Source organism: Sipha flava, unplaced genomic scaffold, assembly GCF_003268045.1.
Source record: "Sipha flava isolate LNK unplaced genomic scaffold, YSA_version1 289_pilon_pilon, whole genome shotgun sequence".
Lineage (NCBI taxonomy): Eukaryota > Metazoa > Arthropoda > Insecta > Hemiptera > Aphididae > Sipha > Sipha flava.
The window spans coordinates 401846-421921 of record NW_020272960.1 but is presented as its reverse complement, the minus strand read 5'-3'; the positions used below and the strand labels follow the sequence as shown (position 1 = coordinate 421921).

Sequence of the window (20076 nt, the reverse complement as noted above, 5' to 3'; positions counted from 1 at the left end):
AATGTAAAAAAGTCGATTTCAAGTAAACTTCATGACAAATTCAAATATGCTTTTAGATGTTTTATCCGATGACCAAGGAAACCAGTATGATTGGCAAAAAATTGATTCTTTTCGAAAAAGATAGAACTCGATCATTTTCCTCGCAACAGTGTGTATTGACTTGTGCATGCGCGTGTGGAAGTAACCCTCTTCTGCTAATCGTTGACGCTAATTATATTGCCCGCATCGTTATCAATCTGTTTATTTTATATTATATTATACCCAAATGAAATTGGGCTAAATATTACAATACAAAAGGCTATAAATAAACTCTCAATGATAAGACATAGGTAATTTTGTAAATGAAAATGTTAGAAATCAGCTATAGTAGCTCATTCGTATTTGATTTATAATACAACTTATATATAAAAATAAAATATAAATTCTGTGATATTTACATTATGCAGAACGTTTTGCCAAAAAAACGTCGCAGAAAATATCTGATAAAAAAACATCGAAGAAATTTTAATGCACTTAAAAAATGGCGAGAAAATCGTACAACTGACATGGTAAATCAAAATAGCTATATATTAATTATGATGTGTATGTGACAGCTATTTTTAATTTATTAAATATTTATTATATAGACGGACAGAAATGTTTCTGCATTGGAGAATGAACCTGGTTATGGAACTAATACTTCAATGTAAGTCAATACATTTGTTTAGAGTTTTGAAGAACGATTTGTGCGGATATTCAAACTATGTTTAAAAATATATAATGAATAAGCATTTAAATGTTTTATATAATTCTTAAAAATAAAACTTATGTGTTATATTTATAATCTATGGTATGTATAATCAGCGGCGCACACAGGGGGGGGGGTTCAAGGGTTTGTAACTGCCTCCCGAAATTTTCTCCTATGTCTAGGTTAAAATTTATAACCTATAATGTATTTAATTATAAGATCAATTCTTATGTATACTTAAAATGAAAATTTGAAATTTTTATTGATAGCTTATATCACCCATTTGCAATAGAACGTATAATTCAAAAGATGTCTACTTTTTGTAAGATATTAATATATATATATAGTATAATGTTTTATTAGCTTATTTTCGTAGTATGTCGGTATACACATATACTCATATTATCTATCTATTCGTGGCTTGACCGAGGACTTCCACTCAGAACAGACTTATAACTTATAATTATAATCTTATATACATTTAATTAAATTTTAAAACGTAAATGATAATTAATTTTTAATTTTATTATTGATGACTTTATTTATAATAAAATGTCGATTACGTCGGCAATAGTATTAGTAGTAAAAACGGACTATTATTGAAAAACTGGTTCTGTCGCCGCGCCGATGCATTGGTGATTAGTAGGGAACGGATTTATATGTAATAAAAATACAGAAATATGTACAAATATATGTAAGTATAATTTATAAAATATGTGCTAAAAACATCCAAATATGTGGGGAAAAAAATTTAAAAAAAAAGTGATTATTATTATTAAATTATCAAAAAGATTTGTTGCATTGAATTATTACAATATCTTGTAAATTATCAAATGTTAAATGTCACCTATTAGGTATCAAAATATTTTTAAAACGGATAAATTATCGTTTCATATCAACCGATGTATTAAAAGCGTATTTCAAGTGCATACTATCAGAAGGCGATAATTTCAAATTTTTAAAAGGTTGTCTGCCATTCATTATGTCATTGATTGTTTTAAAATCAATATTGCCTGGAATTTTTTTCTGTAACAGCATGAATTTTCTTTTTTACGACATCTATTGGTCCGCTTAGGAGTTTTAATCGCTGATTCAACAATTTGCATACTATCATTTGGGGACATATTTTTTTTTAATAATTTTGTTAAATTATTTTTAATTAAAATTAAATTATTTTCAATGTTTCATTTTATTAGGTGTCGGGAAAGTGGCGTCCCCATCGCCCAGTGCCCTTAATTGGGTGCTGCAATAGCCCCACTCTGGTCTTAGGTGATCGGAGTGGTCTGGCCCTCCAGGTTGGGGGTTGATCAGTGGGCCAACAACCCACTATCGTAAAAAACCTTTGTTCAGGAATCCAACATTTTGCCTCGGGACAGAGTAACGGAATCAAGACTGGAAAACTGGAAATCGGCTCTACGTTTTGGAACATGGAATATACGGACTTTATATCAACCAGGAGCAGTCTTAACATTAGTTAAGGAATTTAATAAATATAGGTTAGAGATTTTAGCTATACAAGAAATAAGGTGGAGCGGACAAGGCTCTACAGAAAAAGGGAACTCGATAATTTTCTTCGGTCAATGTGACAATCGCAGACAAGGAGGCACCGGCTTTATCATTAAAAAGAATATAGCATCTGCAATTAAAGATTTCAAAGTAGTGAACTCCAGACTGACTATCCTCATAGTGGAGGGAAAATTCTTCAACCTTGCATTTGTCAATGTACACGCACCATCTGAAGATAAAAGCGATGAAGAAAAGGAGGAATTTCACACTTTGTTGGAATCTACTTTAGAGGGAATACCCAGACGTTGCATTATAATCTTATTAGAAGATTTTAATGCAAAGATTGGTAAAGAAGAGTGCGTCAAAACAACTACCTGGTCGAATAGTTTACATCAGCTATCAAATAACAACGGATTCAGACTAATCGAATTAGCTACAGGAAGGGGCTTAAAAATAAAAAGCACGTCATTTTCACATAAGGAAATACATAAAGGTACCTGGAGGTCCCCAGATGGCAGATACATTAACCAAATTGATCATGTATTGGTGAATGCGAGATTCAGCAATAGTGTACTAGGTGTAAGGACCTTCCGCGGTGCGGAATGTGGATCTGATCACTTCCTAGTGGTAGGGAAACTTAAAGTGAAACTGAAGAAAGCAAAAAAGAGAAAAGAAGAACAAACAGAACTCTTTGATAGGTATACAAAAACTATGTGACCTTAAAATTGGTGAAGATTTCTGTAAGAATATATCAAACGAGCTTAATAATGAACATATAGATAACGAGCATGATGATATCGAAAGCTTATGGTCTGCTATAAGAAATGCGATCCGCGAAGCGACAAAAAAAACAGTTGGGAAACGACGATTTATGAGGAATCCGTGGTTTAACCAGATATGCGAAAATGCCCTACAACGTAGGAAGCAAGCGAGGGAAGTTTGGTTAAAGGATATTAAAAATGAAGAAAAATTCTCTAGATATAAAACAAGACTAAAAGAAGCAACCAAAATTATAAGATGCGAGAAACGAAAATTTATCAACGACATAGTGAAAAGTGCGAACCAGGACTATAAAAACCATAGGACACGGGACCTATACAAAAAGATTAGCTCTGTAAGCAAGGATTTTAAACCAAAAGAAATGTTTTTAAGAAACGAAAATGATACTTTGTTAACGGATAGAGACGACATAGTTGAGGAATGGGCTCAATACTTCGACCAGCTGCTAAACTGTAGAGAACCTTCTAATCCATTCCTCTTTGAGAATAAAAAACCGAATAGGGAAGATTATCCTGAACCTACGATAGAGGAAATTGCGAAACAAATAAAAACCCTAAAAAACCACAAGGCGCCCGGTGAAGACGGGATTACCGGAGAGCTACTTAAAAAAGGTGTGGAGAATCTTTTTAAATATATTCATCGTTTAATTAGTTTAATATGGCAAAAAGAAGAGATACCAAAGGAATGGAAAACAGCCTTAGTCTATCCCATCCATAAGTAAGGAGAGAAACAAACATGCAATAATTATAGAGGGATTGCCCTGCTTAATGTAACGTATAAGATTTTATCTTACTGTATACTTGACAGAATCAAACCTTGGGCAGAAGAGATTATAGGGGACTACCAGGCCGGCTTCAGGCAAAACCGCTCCACGATAGATCAAATCTTCATTCTACGTCAGGTGTTACAAAAAACTTGGGAGTATGACAAAAGCGTACATATGGTTTTCATTGATTACAAAAAAGCATATGATTCAATACATAGAGCGTCTATAATCAAGATTTTAGAAGAGTTTGGAATGCCTAGTAAGTTAATAAGCCTCGTCGAGTGCAGTATTAGTCACACTGACATAAAGGTAAAAGTAGGAAAAACGTTATCGAAAACGGTTCAAGTGACAACTGGACTAAGGCAGGGTGACGCCATATCACCGGTTTTATTCAACATAGTATTAGAAAAAGTAGTTAGAGAAGCAGCCTTAGATAAGGAAGGAGTAAAACTATGAGAAAACAATATTGGAATATTGGCATATGCAGACGATATAGTCTTGATGGCAGAAAGCAAAGATAAACTCAAAGAACAATCAAAATAACTCATAAATGCTGCTAAACGTGTAGGCCTAGAGATTAACGCAGAGAAAACTGAGTATATGGTCGTGCAAAGACATGAACAAAAAGGCTGTCGTAACGAGGTCCTGGAAGTCGAAAACTACAAATTCAAAAGAGTGCAGCAGTTCAAATACCTTGGCACACTAATTACATAGCAGAATGAAATAGGTACGGAAATAAAAGCAAGATTACAAGCTGCCAATAAATGTTATTTTGGCCTGACAAAGCTATTAAAATCTAGAGTAATCTCGAAAAATCTGAAGTCCCAAATATACCAGACACTTATCAAGCCAGTGGTGACATATGGGTCAGAAACTTGGACCATGAGGAAAAACGACGAAAATGCTCTTTTAGTGTTTGAAAGAAAGGTACTGAGAAAAATCTATGGACCATGTAAAGACGAACATAAAGGTGAATGGAGAATACGTAAAAACAAGGAACTTCAGGATTTGTATCAAAGACCAAGCATTAAAGAAGATATCACCAAAAGAAGACTGAAGTGGGCAGGACATTCTTGGAGAAAAACAGGGTCATTGATAAAAATAGTACAAGAGAATGCACCAAAAGGAAAACGACCACTTGGAAGGCCGAGGTTACGCTGGGAAGAAAGGATCAAAGAAGACATAGAGAAAGTGAGACCAGGATTGGATTGGAAGGAGTTAGCTTTAGATAAAGAAACTTGGAGACAAATCTGTTGGACGACATGGTCTTGAAGGCCGAAGTCATGGAAGAAGAAGAATGTTTCATTTTATATTAGTATTTTGAGCTTTTCCAATAGCGATAAAAGTTTCTGGAACTAATTTTGAAATAATTTCTTGTATTTTCGTACGAAGAAGACGTATGAATGATGAAATGATAAAAATATGTTTAAAAATATTTAAAAATTAGTGAAATATGTAAAAATATGTAATTATACCAAAATATGTAAAAATATGTAAAATAAAAGTATCATAATTTTAATAGGAATGATTTAAATCATAAACATTTCTTATCGAATCTTAAATATCTCGTTTTAATAAAAATATGCATTTACATAGAAATCCGTTCCCTAGTGATTAGCAACACGAGATTAATATGGCCCGGCATGACATATTGAAAGAGGGTATAGGCGGGGTAATTCACACACTAGTGATCATTTACTTCACACACACTCTCATGGCGTTCACGCACGCGTGTGAGAAATTGCCTATATTCAACCCCTTAAAAACTACACCGATCGAATCGCAACCAGAAAACGCATATTTATCGGTCGCCAATCTATAAACGTAAATTATCTAATACATTGTAACGCGGGCGCTCACGTGTTAAGTCCTAGGAAAAGGATGTAAAAACATATTTTAATACTCATTACATTAATATTGATGATGTTTGTGTACAAACGACGGCACAGCTCGTATAATTTTTCCAGTTAGTAGGAGAACGCTCACGTAAATATTATCGGCGAACGGCCGAGTCCCGAAAACTCGTTTTCCGTTAGCGCCAGCGACTTCGAACGGTATAGGAAATCTTTTGGAATTGGCACGTCGCGACGAGCAACAAAAACAACACAATGCAAACGCATATGACGTGTACCTGTTCACGCATTATTGTCTTACGCACGTCAATGTTGTTCACTTATCCAACAAGAGCATTCATGGCGTAGTCGGTCTATTAGCAAAGGTGGGCAAGTTAACGAAAATAAATAACTTGAGTAAAGAGAACATAAGATCGATAAGTTAAAAGTAAACAGTTAACAATTCATTTCAATCACAATTCACAATTTAATTTGATAAGTTAAAAGTGAATAAGGAAAAAAATATTAATATAACTCAATTTAAATTTTTTTTTTTTTTTTTGATTAGTATGTAGATCACACAAAAAGTGACTGCGATCTTTAGAAAGTTCTTATTTTCTAAATTATAATAAAAAATTTCATTGAATTTTTTTAACACAATATACAGCAGTGGCGCCGAAGTGTTTGAAAAATAACATGACATTTTACATCAAGAGACCACTCATTACCGTATTTATTTACGTTAATAGTTAAAATTCTTTATACATAACATTCTGTATCCACGGCCAAAACCCCATATCCAAAAGTGGGCACCCAACCTACAAAATCTAATATGACGTCTGATGTATGTGACCATTTTAGTTTACATTATTATTTAATTTTTATATTAATATTTACGTATAAACAGTGTTATACTTAGATAAAAAAAAAAAATATCTAGATATAGGTAGATACTGTAGAAAATGAATTTATCTAGATATAGATAGATAAAGGAATTGTTATCTAGATATTTATATAAGGCATCAACGTTTTCATCCCTTTGTAGGCAAACTCTTTTGGGCTTGTGTAATGATTGTATTATGTTATGATCCATTTCAAAATATAAAATATTTCACCAATACAATAAAATTGAAAGTCATAGACAAAATTATGAAAAATATGAAGACGGTCTGACGATAAACAATAAACACGTTATGGATAAGAGTGCGCTACGTGCAGTACAAGTTTTTAATAAATAACGGACGTTTCACGCCCAATATTTATTTTATTGTACAATAATATTATGTAGACACATCAAAGTACAAATTCATAGAATTAGGGTTCAGCAATAACAATTATTTAGAGCACATGATTACATGAACAATGGACATAATTTATATATAAATATTGAATTTAAGGCGGTCGAATGATGATGGAGAACGATCAATTTCTGTGTAGGTACAGCGTAGTGCGTATTTTAATATTGCCATTTTCTTATCGACAATTATTTCTGTATTTTATTATTTATAAACCATCTACCGCACAACTATAATAATAACCAGTTCAGATCTATGATGCGTTATCTCTGGTTCTAATATTCTTGTATATGTTCTTTCGACGTTCGTAATACTACAGAACAATAGTAATAGGGCATGAGACTTCCCCGTATGGGCCATACTATGAAATTATAAATAATTCCCACCTCCCATGCATAGTATGTAGGTAATATATGTCTGTATACATAATAAATTGTCATTGTTCATAATTAATAATAAATGCTATGTAAAACTATTTTTAGAACCAATTTTTGCAAGTAAATATACAAATTTCTTATTTAGTAATTTATTTTATATTCAATGATAAACTTGTAGATTAGTTATTAGTAATAACTTATTACTAATGATTAGCTACAGATTTTATGAATTATCTAGATAAATTTATCTAGATGGCTATGATTTTTATCTACATGAATATTAGATGTCAATTTTATTTTTTATCTAAATAAGATAACGATATGAAGTTTTTATCTAGATAACATATCTAGATAAATTTATCTAAAGCACTACACTGCGTATAAACGAAAAATTTCAAACATTTTTAACTTGATAGATCCTTTGAAATCGACTGTGTAAAGCTAAGTTATTTCAACTGACAACCATATAATAGTTAGGTTATAAAGTTTAATAGAAAATAAACTAACTAGTAAAGTTAAAAAGTTTAAAGAAAAAATTATTTTTTTAACTAATTAATGCCCCCCACCATTATCTATTAGGAAGCTATGGAATCGTTCGTTTAGAAGATTTGTGTTGATATTGCGTGTGATCGAGTTCTTGACAATTAAGCGTACGGGGTAACGTTTATTAGATTATCACAAACGTATAATCGTATTTAAATGTACACCCTACTCAGTAGGGTGACCATACGTCCTGTTTTTTACAGGATTGTCCTTTATTTCAGCGTTGTGTCCTGTGTTCCTGACAAACTTCTTTCAGGACGCTTTTTGTCCTGTTTTTTTGATCAAACTAAATTAATTTGAAAAATTAACTTACGAAAGTAATAAATAATAATTATAATTGTAATCTTGTGATTGTCTGAATTTATCAGTATAGGCAGTATAAGTCTACAAGTTATCGGAGTTATCGGATTGACCGTTATCGGTCATATGCATCTGACTATGCTTTCGATTCCCTTCAGTTTATTCTATATTAAAACAACGAAAATCTATTTATATCGCTGAAAATACGTTTTGTGAATACGGTTATCGTTATTATAGCGAATAGCTATTAGTTTGGTTCCAACAATCGTTGAGTGTTGTCGATTTGTTGATAATTGTTGTTGTAATATTTTATAATTTTAGGAAAGTAATCTATTAAAATGCCTAAGCGAAGGTGAGTATTTACTCCCAGCTTGAAAGTTGAATTTTCGTTTTTAAAAGATCGTAATGAAATCGTAAAAGTTTTATGTATTGAATGTAAATCAGTTTTTTCAATAGAAAATGGTGGTCGTTCAGATATTGCACAACATTTTAAACAAAAGAAAAATTTATTGACCGGATCAAGCAGTTCTTCAAATAAAGTGACGAATTTTTTCACTAAAGTACAGTCAACAAATGAAAGCAAACGTATTGCGGCAGATGAGGGTCTTTTTGCATTTCATACTATCATACACAATCATTCATTTAGGTCTATGGATTGTACAACATCAATTATAAAAAAAATGTTCGTGTAGTCGTACAAAATGTGAATCTATAATTGTGAATATAATAGCTCCTTTTGCCATTCAACAAATGTTAGATGAACTAAAATCCATTACATTTTTAACCATATGATGGACACATTAAACCATAAAAATTTAAAAATGGTTCCAATTTTTATTCGGTATTGTAACCCTCAAGAAGGGGTAAAAATTAAAGTGTTAGAATTTATGAATTTAAAAGGAGAAACATCAAATATTTTATCATATTACATAATGAATGTTTTAAAAAAATATAATTTATTAAATAATGTTGTGTTTTCGGGTGACAACTGCAATACAAATTTTGGCGGCGTCTCGAGAAAAGGTACAAATAACGTTTTTGCAATTCTAAATGAAAAATTAAAAAGAAATATTTCCGGCATTGGCTGTGCTGCTCATATTTTGTACAATGCTATGCATAGTAGTGCTGATATTTCGCAAACTGACATTGAAGTCATAATTAATAAAATATTTCAGTATTTTCATATTTATATAGTTCGTATAGAAAAATTAAAGAATTTTTGCGATTTTGTTAGTATTGAGTACAAAAATATTTTAGGATCTGTAAAAACGCGTTGGTTAACTCTACATCTCTAACCAGCTGTTTCTTAAATAATAGATTTATATCCTGCATTGAAATCATATTTTATGTCACAAGAAAAGTGTCCTACAGTTTTAAGAACTTTTTTTAATGATCCTATATCCATTGCATGGTTATATTTTGTACCAAGTCAGTTGAAGTTGGTATGTGATACAATAAAGAGGATAGAAGAAGATCATACATTGGCATGTGAGGTGTATGAAGAAATTGTAGTAAGTGTAAGTGTTGTATGGTAAAATAAAAAATCGGAAAAATCAAAATTTTTTTACATCAGAGCTAGCTCAACTTATTTCAGATCTTGATAAGAACAAACTGTATAGTGAAAAAAAAATTATTGAGATAACTGATGAGTTTTATGATACGTTTTTATCGTATGTGGAAAAATGGGGATATCACTTTGAACCAATAAAAGTTTTTCGTTGGATTCAAATTCTAAATTTTCCAATTTGGAGTGACATTCAAGAATGTTTTAAATATATTATTAAGAATAATCCAACCTTGAAATTCGATGAAGGTGAACTTTTTGACGAATTTAATCGTGTGATAAATGTAATGAAGGTTAAAATGCAAAACTGGAAAGATAGTCCAAAAGCCGAAGATAGGTGGCGTAAAATATTTAAAATTTTAGAAAAAAATAACATTCCAACTAAATATTTTACGATTATTTTAAAGTATTCGATGGCCGAAACTAACGAATCGGTAGAAAATGTATTTTCAATTACAAATGCTTTATGGACAGATGAGAAAAATCGATTTCTTGTGGACACAATTAGATCGATAATAATCGTAACTAAAACACATTTTCCATTCGTCAGAAAAATAGTTTTTCGACTGTTCATAATATTAAAGCTGGAGTTCCTCAGGGTAGTGACCTTTCATCTATACTCTATAATATCTTCATCGCTGATATACCTACAACAAGCCAAACTCTTTTCGCCTCATTTGCTGATGACACAGCAATACTTTCGTAAAATAATATTTCTATTATCGCATCTCAAAAATTACAATCACATCTAAATAAAATATAATCTTGGGCCAAAAAATGGAAAATTAAAATTAATGACGAAAAAACCACTCAAATGAATTTTTCACTAAACAAAAGAGAATGCCCCCCCCCACACTAAAAATCAATAACAAACTAATTCCACTTCACCTGTCAACCAAATATCTAAGTATAACTCTGAATAAAAAGTTGACCTGTTCAAACCACACCAAGTAAAAACGAAAACAACTAAACTCTTGTCTCCATCAACTTAGACCTCTACTAAAATCAAACTTAAGTCTCAAAAACAAATTACTCTGATACAAAGTAATTATCAGGCCAGTATGGTCATATGACATCCAAATTTGGGGCTCAGCTAAACCCGCAAACATTCACAACTTTCAATCAATTACCCTAAGACTTATCACCGATGCACCATGGTACATAACAAATGCAGCCCTCCATAATGATCTAAAAATACAAACATTGAATGAGCTTGCAAAAAGCCACTACAAAAGTTTCCATTCAAAATTAACAAACCACATAAACCTCTCTTTCATTACCACAAATTCCTCGTCGATTAAGAAGAAACTGGTCTAGAGATCTCCTAAAATAGCAAAAAAAAAAAAAAAAATAAAACATTTCTGAGGTCCTGTTAATGAATGGTCTCCTCTTTGCGCATTTCATGTTTGTAACTTATTCTTAAAGTTATCCTTATTACCTATTGTTTTTATTTTGTAAACAGATTTAATATATTTAAAAAAAAAAAAAAAAAATAATTTTTCTTTTGTCCGTCAAAACATGCAGGATACACTTTAATCACTGCATTACATTTTCTACAGATTATTGACCTTGTTCACTACTGATTTTGTATGTTAAAACATCGTTCCTGTAAAGATAATAAAAAATATGATGTTCCTACACGGGATAAAAAAATTCGTTTTACTGTAAACCGTCCGGGCGTTGTCGTTAATTTTTGTGATTTCGATATACATTTCACGGTCTTTAAAAAAATAAAACAGCGGAGCTACACATTTTTTCTCCGCATTCGATGCGATCACAGAACAGGTTCGTAGCCAGATCAGTTTTTCAAGAGGGGGTGAGCAAATCGAGTTGTAGAGAGGGCAATAGAAAAAAAGCAATATTATAACTAATTTTATTTTATTTTTACAAATGAATTACAATGTTTTAAAATTAACCATCACCACCATGACCCACTTGCATTTGAATTATCACTTATTGATATACTGTTTTTACCAACATGTAAATCAATGTGAAAATCGCCGTCTTCCGATAAAAATTATAGTGGGCAACGATCGGAGCAATTCCTCCTTTTACGTCTCTCCCGTGACTACAGGCCTGTCACAGTAACGCATACGTACTTTGTGCGAATAACATTAAATTCACCTGTATGCGTGTATAGGATATGATTGATTCTAAATGTATCGCTATAACGCAAATGGGTTTTACGTATATAATAACCGTGTCTTGGCGTTGTAGATTTAAATAACCTGGTCGCTGTTTAAGTAAACAATCTACTTCGGTGATCTTGTTGGCTGGAACGCTATGGCAACTAGACGCATTTTCGAAAAATCTGCAAATCTTTGTACTCGGCAATCGTATGAAAACTACGATAACTGTCTTCGGTTGCTGATAATACTGCTGATAAGCATTGCCATATCACATTGTAATGAAAGCAACAGGAAAAAATACGGAACATTGAACAAGACTAATGCGTAGTATACACAATGCTGGTTTGCTAGCAACTATAGTGAAACATACTAACAAGCTGTTTTACTAACGCGTAATTAAATAGTTATTTATTAGTTAGTTATCGTATATACAATAATAGTCATCTGTTTTACTAGCATATCGTCGTCCGCTGGAATAAATCTCCTTTGTGAAAAAACGCTATTTTTCGGTAGAAACAAAACAGTTATTTGTAAATCAGCTATTATTCTATTTTATTAAAAAATACTTTCAAAGTGTTCGAGAAATAAATAATATTTTATTATTTTAAATTCTGTTATAATATATACTTTATTTATAATGATATTTAAAGAATTAAATTAATAAAATGATATTTTTTTATCTGAGAGGGGACATAGGAGATTTTAAGTTATTACATCTTTATAAAATGTTACACAAGATACAAGATATTTTATGAAAAATATTAAACACAAATTAATAATAATACAAAATTAACTTATTTATTAAACAAAATATACCTACCTTCAGTCCATTAAAATGAAAAACAAAACAATAAAATATTATAACAATGTATATTACATTAAAGAGTATGAAATATAAATATTATTTTTATGAAACATATTAAATAAAATATAAAAATAATATTTTATTTAAATTTCAAATGAACAATATTATTGTACTTCCAGGGTAACACAAGCTTCTAGTTCTGAATAAAAAACTAATTGTGCAGTTACATGATACTTTTTTTGCTCGTAACTGATATCACGCTAGTTCGTCAATAAGTTTAAATGTTTCTACTTTACTCACAAACTAGTTTTCTATCAAAACAGTTAACTAGTTTACTATTTGCTAGTAAACCAGAATTGTGTAAGTCACGCTTAAAACATTTTGGCAAGTTAAAAATTAAGTTGCTTTTTTAGCAAACAGTTCTAGCAACCAGTTCGATATAGGTTTCGTTACCAAAATATGTATATTGTACAATATATTGCGGTGTTCGCAAACTGTATGGAATATAATAGAGAACCACTGCCACTGAGCACTTAAAAAAAAAGACAATACATTATTTAGGGATTTACCGGTATCAAGTGGGTATCCTCGTTTACGCTCCTTAGGCGACACATCGTATTGCATAGCAATGTATTGGCGCGCGCACTGATTTGGACGAGAGATTAACCGTCATGCGATGAGGTGAGCATACAACCCAACCGTAATAACCAGAAGGCACCAAGAACGTGATGTTGGTAATGACGGATTTCGTATTGCCCGTCGATCGTGCAACGGGGTTTCGGTGGTGGGCGGATGCGCGGTGCCGCGAAGACGGGATACAAACAAAAGCATAAAGGCCTCGGCGTAATCCTAGCACATATAAAATACAACGAGATGAAGAATTCTGCCGCCACCTTCTCGTGTACAACAACGTGGACGATAGAATTCCCATGGGATGTTTGCCGTTCGTTGTTTTACATCTAGTCTTGTTTTGTTTTTGACTTTTGTCTTGGTTCGTATACATTTGTTCATTTACATACATACATATATATATATATATATGTATGTATGTATGTATGTATACATAATATCATATATACACATAAAGCAATGCGCGTGACAATACTATACTACGCGCCGCACGTCTTTCGCGAAACTTTCTCCGGTCGTCGTCATCGACAGTCGCAAAACTCGCGTCGTCTGGGGAACCGTTGCGAGTATCATACAGACGTTTCGTTTTGCAATTTATCAAACGCAGAACGAAAAAAAAAACAGTTGAAACGTATAGCTGCGGGTTAGGTCGGACACACTCGAGTTGGGTCCCAGATTTCAAAAACAGCATGAATTGGGTCCGGACGTATTTTATGGAGAACATGAGTTGGGTCCCAGTATATTTTATGGAGTACATGAGTTGGGTCCCGATATATTCTAGCCTATTAGCGTTACCCAGAAGACACCACGAGGAGATAGGCTAGAATGTCTCCCAAAAATGTTGTTTTTTGTTACGTTAAGGTAACGGTCTGATGTAAAGATTATTAAAATATTAAAATTATTATTAAATATAAGACACTTTTTTTTTTTTTGTTACTTATATTGCTTTTTTTTTTATCGAAAATATTTGTACTATTTTAAACTAGGCAATAAATTTAAAGGACACATATTTTATAAAATTTAAGTGGCTCAATCCTCCACTAGTAAAACTAAGCATCTTTTCTCGTAAAAAATTTTCTTTTTCTACTCTTTTGATTGGCTGTGTGGCTAAGCTCCGAAGTGATACGTAAATTTCACTCTGGATCCCAAGTAAAATTTCTATTAAAACAAAAATGTTAGGATGAACTGCATTAAAACTAGCATTTAATTTTGCATGAAAACTTTCACAACTATATGTGGTGCGATTTATGGTTGCTGTAAACTCGGCCGAAATATTAGGAAAAAATAATGCATCTTGCTCAAAATATGTTTTTAGAAGATAATCATAAAATTTATCGACGTTTTTATTAATTGGTTTGACAGTCATAAAGTCATCAATAAAACAATTAAACACCTCCTCTAGTTTCAAAAATGGTAAACCAAAAACACACTTAAGATAGTCACTTATATCATTATCGAAACGTTTATACGCTTTTGATAGCCCAAACTGTTGAATTTTTCAGCACCAACAAATAATAAAATTATAAGTATTTATTTAATTATAAATTTATTATTTGTATATTTAATACTTCACAGAACTTATTTATAAAAACATAAAATTATATCTCAAATATATTGTATAATATAAGTATTTATTTAATTAGATTTATATTATTATTCCATTAAACCTATTGATAGGTTACTTATAGCCCCCTCCCCTCTCTCTCTCTCTCCTAGTAGACATTTCCTTTTTTTATTCTTATCCACTTTGGGTTATCTCACTCCCGATTCAAATCTTATCCTTAACTCTCCCTCTACCCATGTCATCAATTCCATCATTCATTTTAACATTTCCGCTGGCTTCTTAAATTGATTTGTATGTTTTTTATAAATTTGAATCTTTTCACCATATAATTGTATAACTGTATTGTCCTCAACAATAGCGAATTAAAAAAAAAAAAAAAAGTAACTTATAACCTATAAGATAAGTAAATTAATTAATGTTTTACTATCTTCAATGTTATTATTTAATTGGGTGAATTGAAACATTTCATGTTCTTTATTTATCATCCTGAAATCATTATTCATTACTAATTCTTACATGTTTTGTTCCGAAAAATTATTTTATTGATAGTCTATCGTCCATAAATATTAAATTTTTAAATATATAGGTAACCATAATTTCTTAAATATTATGAAGTCGGCAAATTTAATTAGTTACCCCACTCTTTCAAAAGTTGAAATGATGCCCCTGGTCTAGAACAAGTAAATACGCTGTCTCCAATGTTATTTGATTTGGCGTTGAAGAAAATAATTAGAGAAATTTAGAAAGAGCCAACGGGTATAACAATAGGGGAGCGAAAAATTTAGGTGCTTGGATTTACGGATGATTTAAATATTTTGAGAAACTTGTTAAATCACACCAAAAGAGCAGCCCAAGTTTTGGAACAAGCAGCTTGTAAAGTAGGATTAAAAATCAATAGAGAAAAAACGAAGATAATGAAACTATTAGAAAATGAAGAAAATGAAGAGAATACGGACAATGATGATGGAACAGTAGTTTTTGAAAAAGTTAACGATTTCCAGTATTTAGGAGCCATGTTGAGTATCAAAAATTATTGGTCAAGAGAGATCGGAATAAGAATATCAAAGGATGAAAGGGCAGCATTCGCACTAAGTAAGTTTCTGAAATCAAAAGTATTCTCAAAGAAAAACACAAGGTTCTACATGGCTATAATATATCCCACGTTAACCTATGGATGCGAAACCTGGACAACTACTAGTAATACAGAAAGGAAACTAAGGACATTTGAAAATAAAATATGGAGAATAATTTGCGATCCTGTCTATGATAATAGAACAGGTGGGTGGAGAAAAAAATTTAATCGAGAATTACAGGATGAATTGGAACTGGCACCAGCCACTAGCTTCATAAGTGGATAACGAATACAATGGCTTGGTCATGTAATGCGCAGAAATGAGGAAGAGACGGTTAGAATGGTGCTGGAATGGAGGCCTACGGGAAAGAAACTTCGTGGACGGCCTAGAAAAAGATGGTTGGATACAATGGAAGAAGACCTCAAGAAAATAGGAGTATGAGAGTGGAGGATAATAGTTCATAATAGAGAAGAATGGAGACAGATCGTGTTAGTGGTAAAAACTCTTCAAGAGTAATAAATTCCAACAGAAGAAAACAGAAGAAGAAGATGACATTGAATCCAATCGCTGTGTTACGCGATCACATTTCATTATATATAGTTCTATTCGAAGTTTAATGACGATCTAACCGTCCCGCAGTGTTTTATTACTTCCAGCCCGGACGAGACACGTTTCGATGTCTTTAAGTCTACACCACACACCATCGCCGCCATTACAAACCGTTTTGTTTTACGTACAAAGTTTACTATCGCAGTAGTTGGCGGTATTTTTTTTTTTTTTTTTATTTTGCTTTAAACCGTTCAACGCAATTAAAAGCTATTTCGTCCGAATTGACTCTCGGTCCCGACGCATTTCAAAATACCAGACCTTAATGAGGAGGGTTATGCGGCGGCCGACAGTCGAGTGTCGACATTAATTTGTCTTTGCAATTTATACGTTACCAGTCTTAAAAGGAAAATAGTAATTAATATTGATTAAGTTCATCAGTCCCCTATATCTTTCTTTCATTCGCTTTCTCTCTCTCTCACATACACGCATATTTCCTTCCTCTTATTCGCTCTCTTCCACTCTCTTATCCTTCTTTTTTTCTACTGTTTTATTAATGCGCTGCGAGAATTGCGCGACGTACGTTATCGTTATAAAATAAATTATACTTTATTCTATTTTACTTTAACTGACAAGATTCATTTTTTTTGCAAATGTCTAAAAATATCGCATGACGATTTGGTGGAGTCATCATATACATATAAAGTTCAAAATAAATAGTCATTGTATCGATTAATCACGGTGTGTTTTTTTGTTTTGCGTTCCAGGCGATATGGTCATAACAAGTGACAAATACCAAACGACTAGTACCCAGAAGTCTATATTCGAGGATCAAATGGTATTAACCATCAAATCGGTGGAGAGACACGACTTGGGATCGTACAGGTGCATAGCGAAGAACTCGCTTGGTGAGGTGGAAAGCAACATTAGATTGTACGGTAAGCTGTAATATTAAAATACGTTTATTAGTCGAAAGACTGGTATGAAATGGAAGTGTCATGAATAATTGAAGGGAGGGAACACATTTTTGTTTGTTATGAGACATTTGTATTTACTCTCAAAACCTTTCGTGATACCTATCTTAAACTTTTCTGCAATAGAATAATGCATACTTCGCAATAACTGTTTAGTATGTGGTTCAATAACAAACTATTGAGTAAGTCAACTTTAACCGTAACACCGCGCGGTTGAAACAAATACATATGATTAGTCGCGTTTGTAGTTATGGACTTGTTCAAAGTTTGACCATGTTTTAAGGATATCTTACCGACTTCGGTAGGGGACGGACGGACAAGGTGACAAGTAAACGCGACGTTAATGTGTCTATCTGTACACTGTACATGATATAATTAATCTTATCCGACCGCGGGGACTTGACCCCATACTTATTCAAATAATTACACATTTATAATGTCGAAAACGGACACGGAACGTGAACGTTATACAACCGACCCTAGACGCAGAAGAATAGCTAATCGAAAACGAATACCCATCGGAAAGGCAGCAGCGCGCTTTGTACGTTTTCGAGATAAAAACTATTATCTCTCTAAATCATTACCTACATAATATCCGTTCCACGTGTTATCAGAGGTGGAACTAGGAATTTTTACGCCCTATCATAGACCAATAATCAAATACTCTTCTCGAGAATTTTTTTCTAATAATTAATATACAATCATACATATTGAGTTTTAACCTAATAACAGTTATTTAACAAAGTTAAAAATATCAAATTAGTTAATAATTACAAAAATTACACCCTCTACAATTTTACGCCGGGAGATGAAACCCCGTCTTCCACCGCCTAGTTCCGTCCCTGATCACGGCAAGCCGGCACATTCTTCGCAACCGGTGCGTTTTCTAATACTAGGCCGTGAGCGCCACTAACAGCGAACTCTCGTTTGCCAATGTGCAGAGATACGGGGCCTGGACGATGCCGCGGACGCGGAGAACGGTGACCTGTCGGACCTTTACCAGGAGGAACTGTACACCGAGACTCACCATCACCACGCCGGCGGGAACGGAATTGGTGACAACCGGAACCGGACCAAGCACCGACATCACTTGGACGCGTCGCAACAACCGCCCGCCAGTCCCAGCGCATCCATCCGCCTGGTGCCGCCGTTGTACCGCACGTTCAAGTATCTCTGACACGTGGCGGCCGTCTGGTAAACACGCTCTCCAAGCTGTTCGGTGCTTACCAGGCGAATATCACTCGCTCGACGAGCACGTCACTCGCCGGTCTCGGTACGCCCTGCGCGCGTTTCATCGTTATTATATCACGTCGACGATCGGTTATATTATTATTATTATTACTGTTTAATGTTATTAGTACAATATTATTATCTCGTAACCGGGGCATGATCGGGTCGTAGAAGAAAAAACTGATCGTTCTGTCACCACGGCCGTTCATAGTAATAATCGTTCCGTAACGACGCCCACGAGTGTATATATTATCTTGGAGACTGCGAGTAAATAAAGCAGCATATAACAATAATCTAGCGTGAATAATAGTAATAGTAACAATAACAGTAGTAATAATAATAACAACAATAATAAGAATAATAACTGTTACTGAAACGTAGTCCGGATGTGGCGATGTCGTCTCATACACCCTCTATCTGCTGCAGTTCTACCGGTCACAGCTATCCCGACCCACCACCAACGTCCTTTGCAACCCTCTAGATCGGTGTTTATTCGTCCGACAGAGATGGTGGCGGTGGCGGGCAGTGAAATTACGTGGGCTTAAAGACGTTTTATCGTTTTGTAAGTTTTATCAATTCTCCGGAAACGCCCCAAACGTTAATCCACTCAGGTACTGTAAAACGCACATCTCGACCAGACGATGTTGCCCGCAACTCTCACTTCCTCCCTTCCACCTGATGACCGTTATTGCGGCGATAATAGTAATGCAATTTAGCCGCGCCTACTTCGAGAGTCGTAATGAAATTATCCCGACAGTCTCGTCCACGGGACAGACAACATACCCTCTTCCCGTTACACGCGCATGTCGTAGGTATATACGATAAAATGTGTACGTTACACGTTGAAAACGTCGTTGCGAATATATTATACATGTCGCACATACTGTGTACGATAATATTATTATTATTATTACTGTAACAATACTATACGATTATAATACGTTATTATTACTATTACTATTTTTCTTATTATTTTTATGTGTACGTCGGTGTCATGCGTGCGATTATGTTGTTTTGCGTTGGTACGACTTTGAATAGAAAAAAAATAATATATTAAAATATTATATCGATATTAATGTGAAACAAAAAAAAACTTATAATAATAATATACGATTCAATTAAATGATTTCCATATACGATTTAATGGTTTTGAATTTTTTTTTTCATCCCTCCCCCCCCAAACGCTGTCCGTTCGACCGTTAAATGCTTACACTCGATACCTGTTAAATTATATTTCTGCAAAGATAACACGGTGGTCGTCATCATTAAACCAATGACTGTTAAGCAGGATGAGCGCTATAAAGCTATTTAAATCGATCAACAATAAAAACAGTATGTGAAATCGAAATTAAAAGCCGATGGCCCTGTTGGCTTTTCATTAAACATTTTATGTGTGGCCACTCAATAAAACTGTATAGTTGTGCTGCTTTTTATA

At 33.3% G+C, this 20076-nt stretch overlaps 1 protein-coding gene across 1 annotated transcript in view; it reads left to right on the top strand.

Moving 5' to 3' along the window:
* Positions 1-19785, top strand: part of LOC112685731 (lachesin-like) — a 149986-nt gene extending 130201 nt beyond the window's left edge. Inside the window, exons 8-9 of the mRNA XM_025557696.1 lie at positions 17205-17375; positions 18353-19785. Coding sequence (XP_025413481.1) covers positions 17205-17375; positions 18353-18588 — 407 coding nt within the window. The 3' untranslated portion in view covers positions 18589-19785. The remainder of the gene's footprint in view (positions 1-17204; positions 17376-18352) is intronic.
* Positions 19786-20076: the final 291 nt, after the last annotated feature.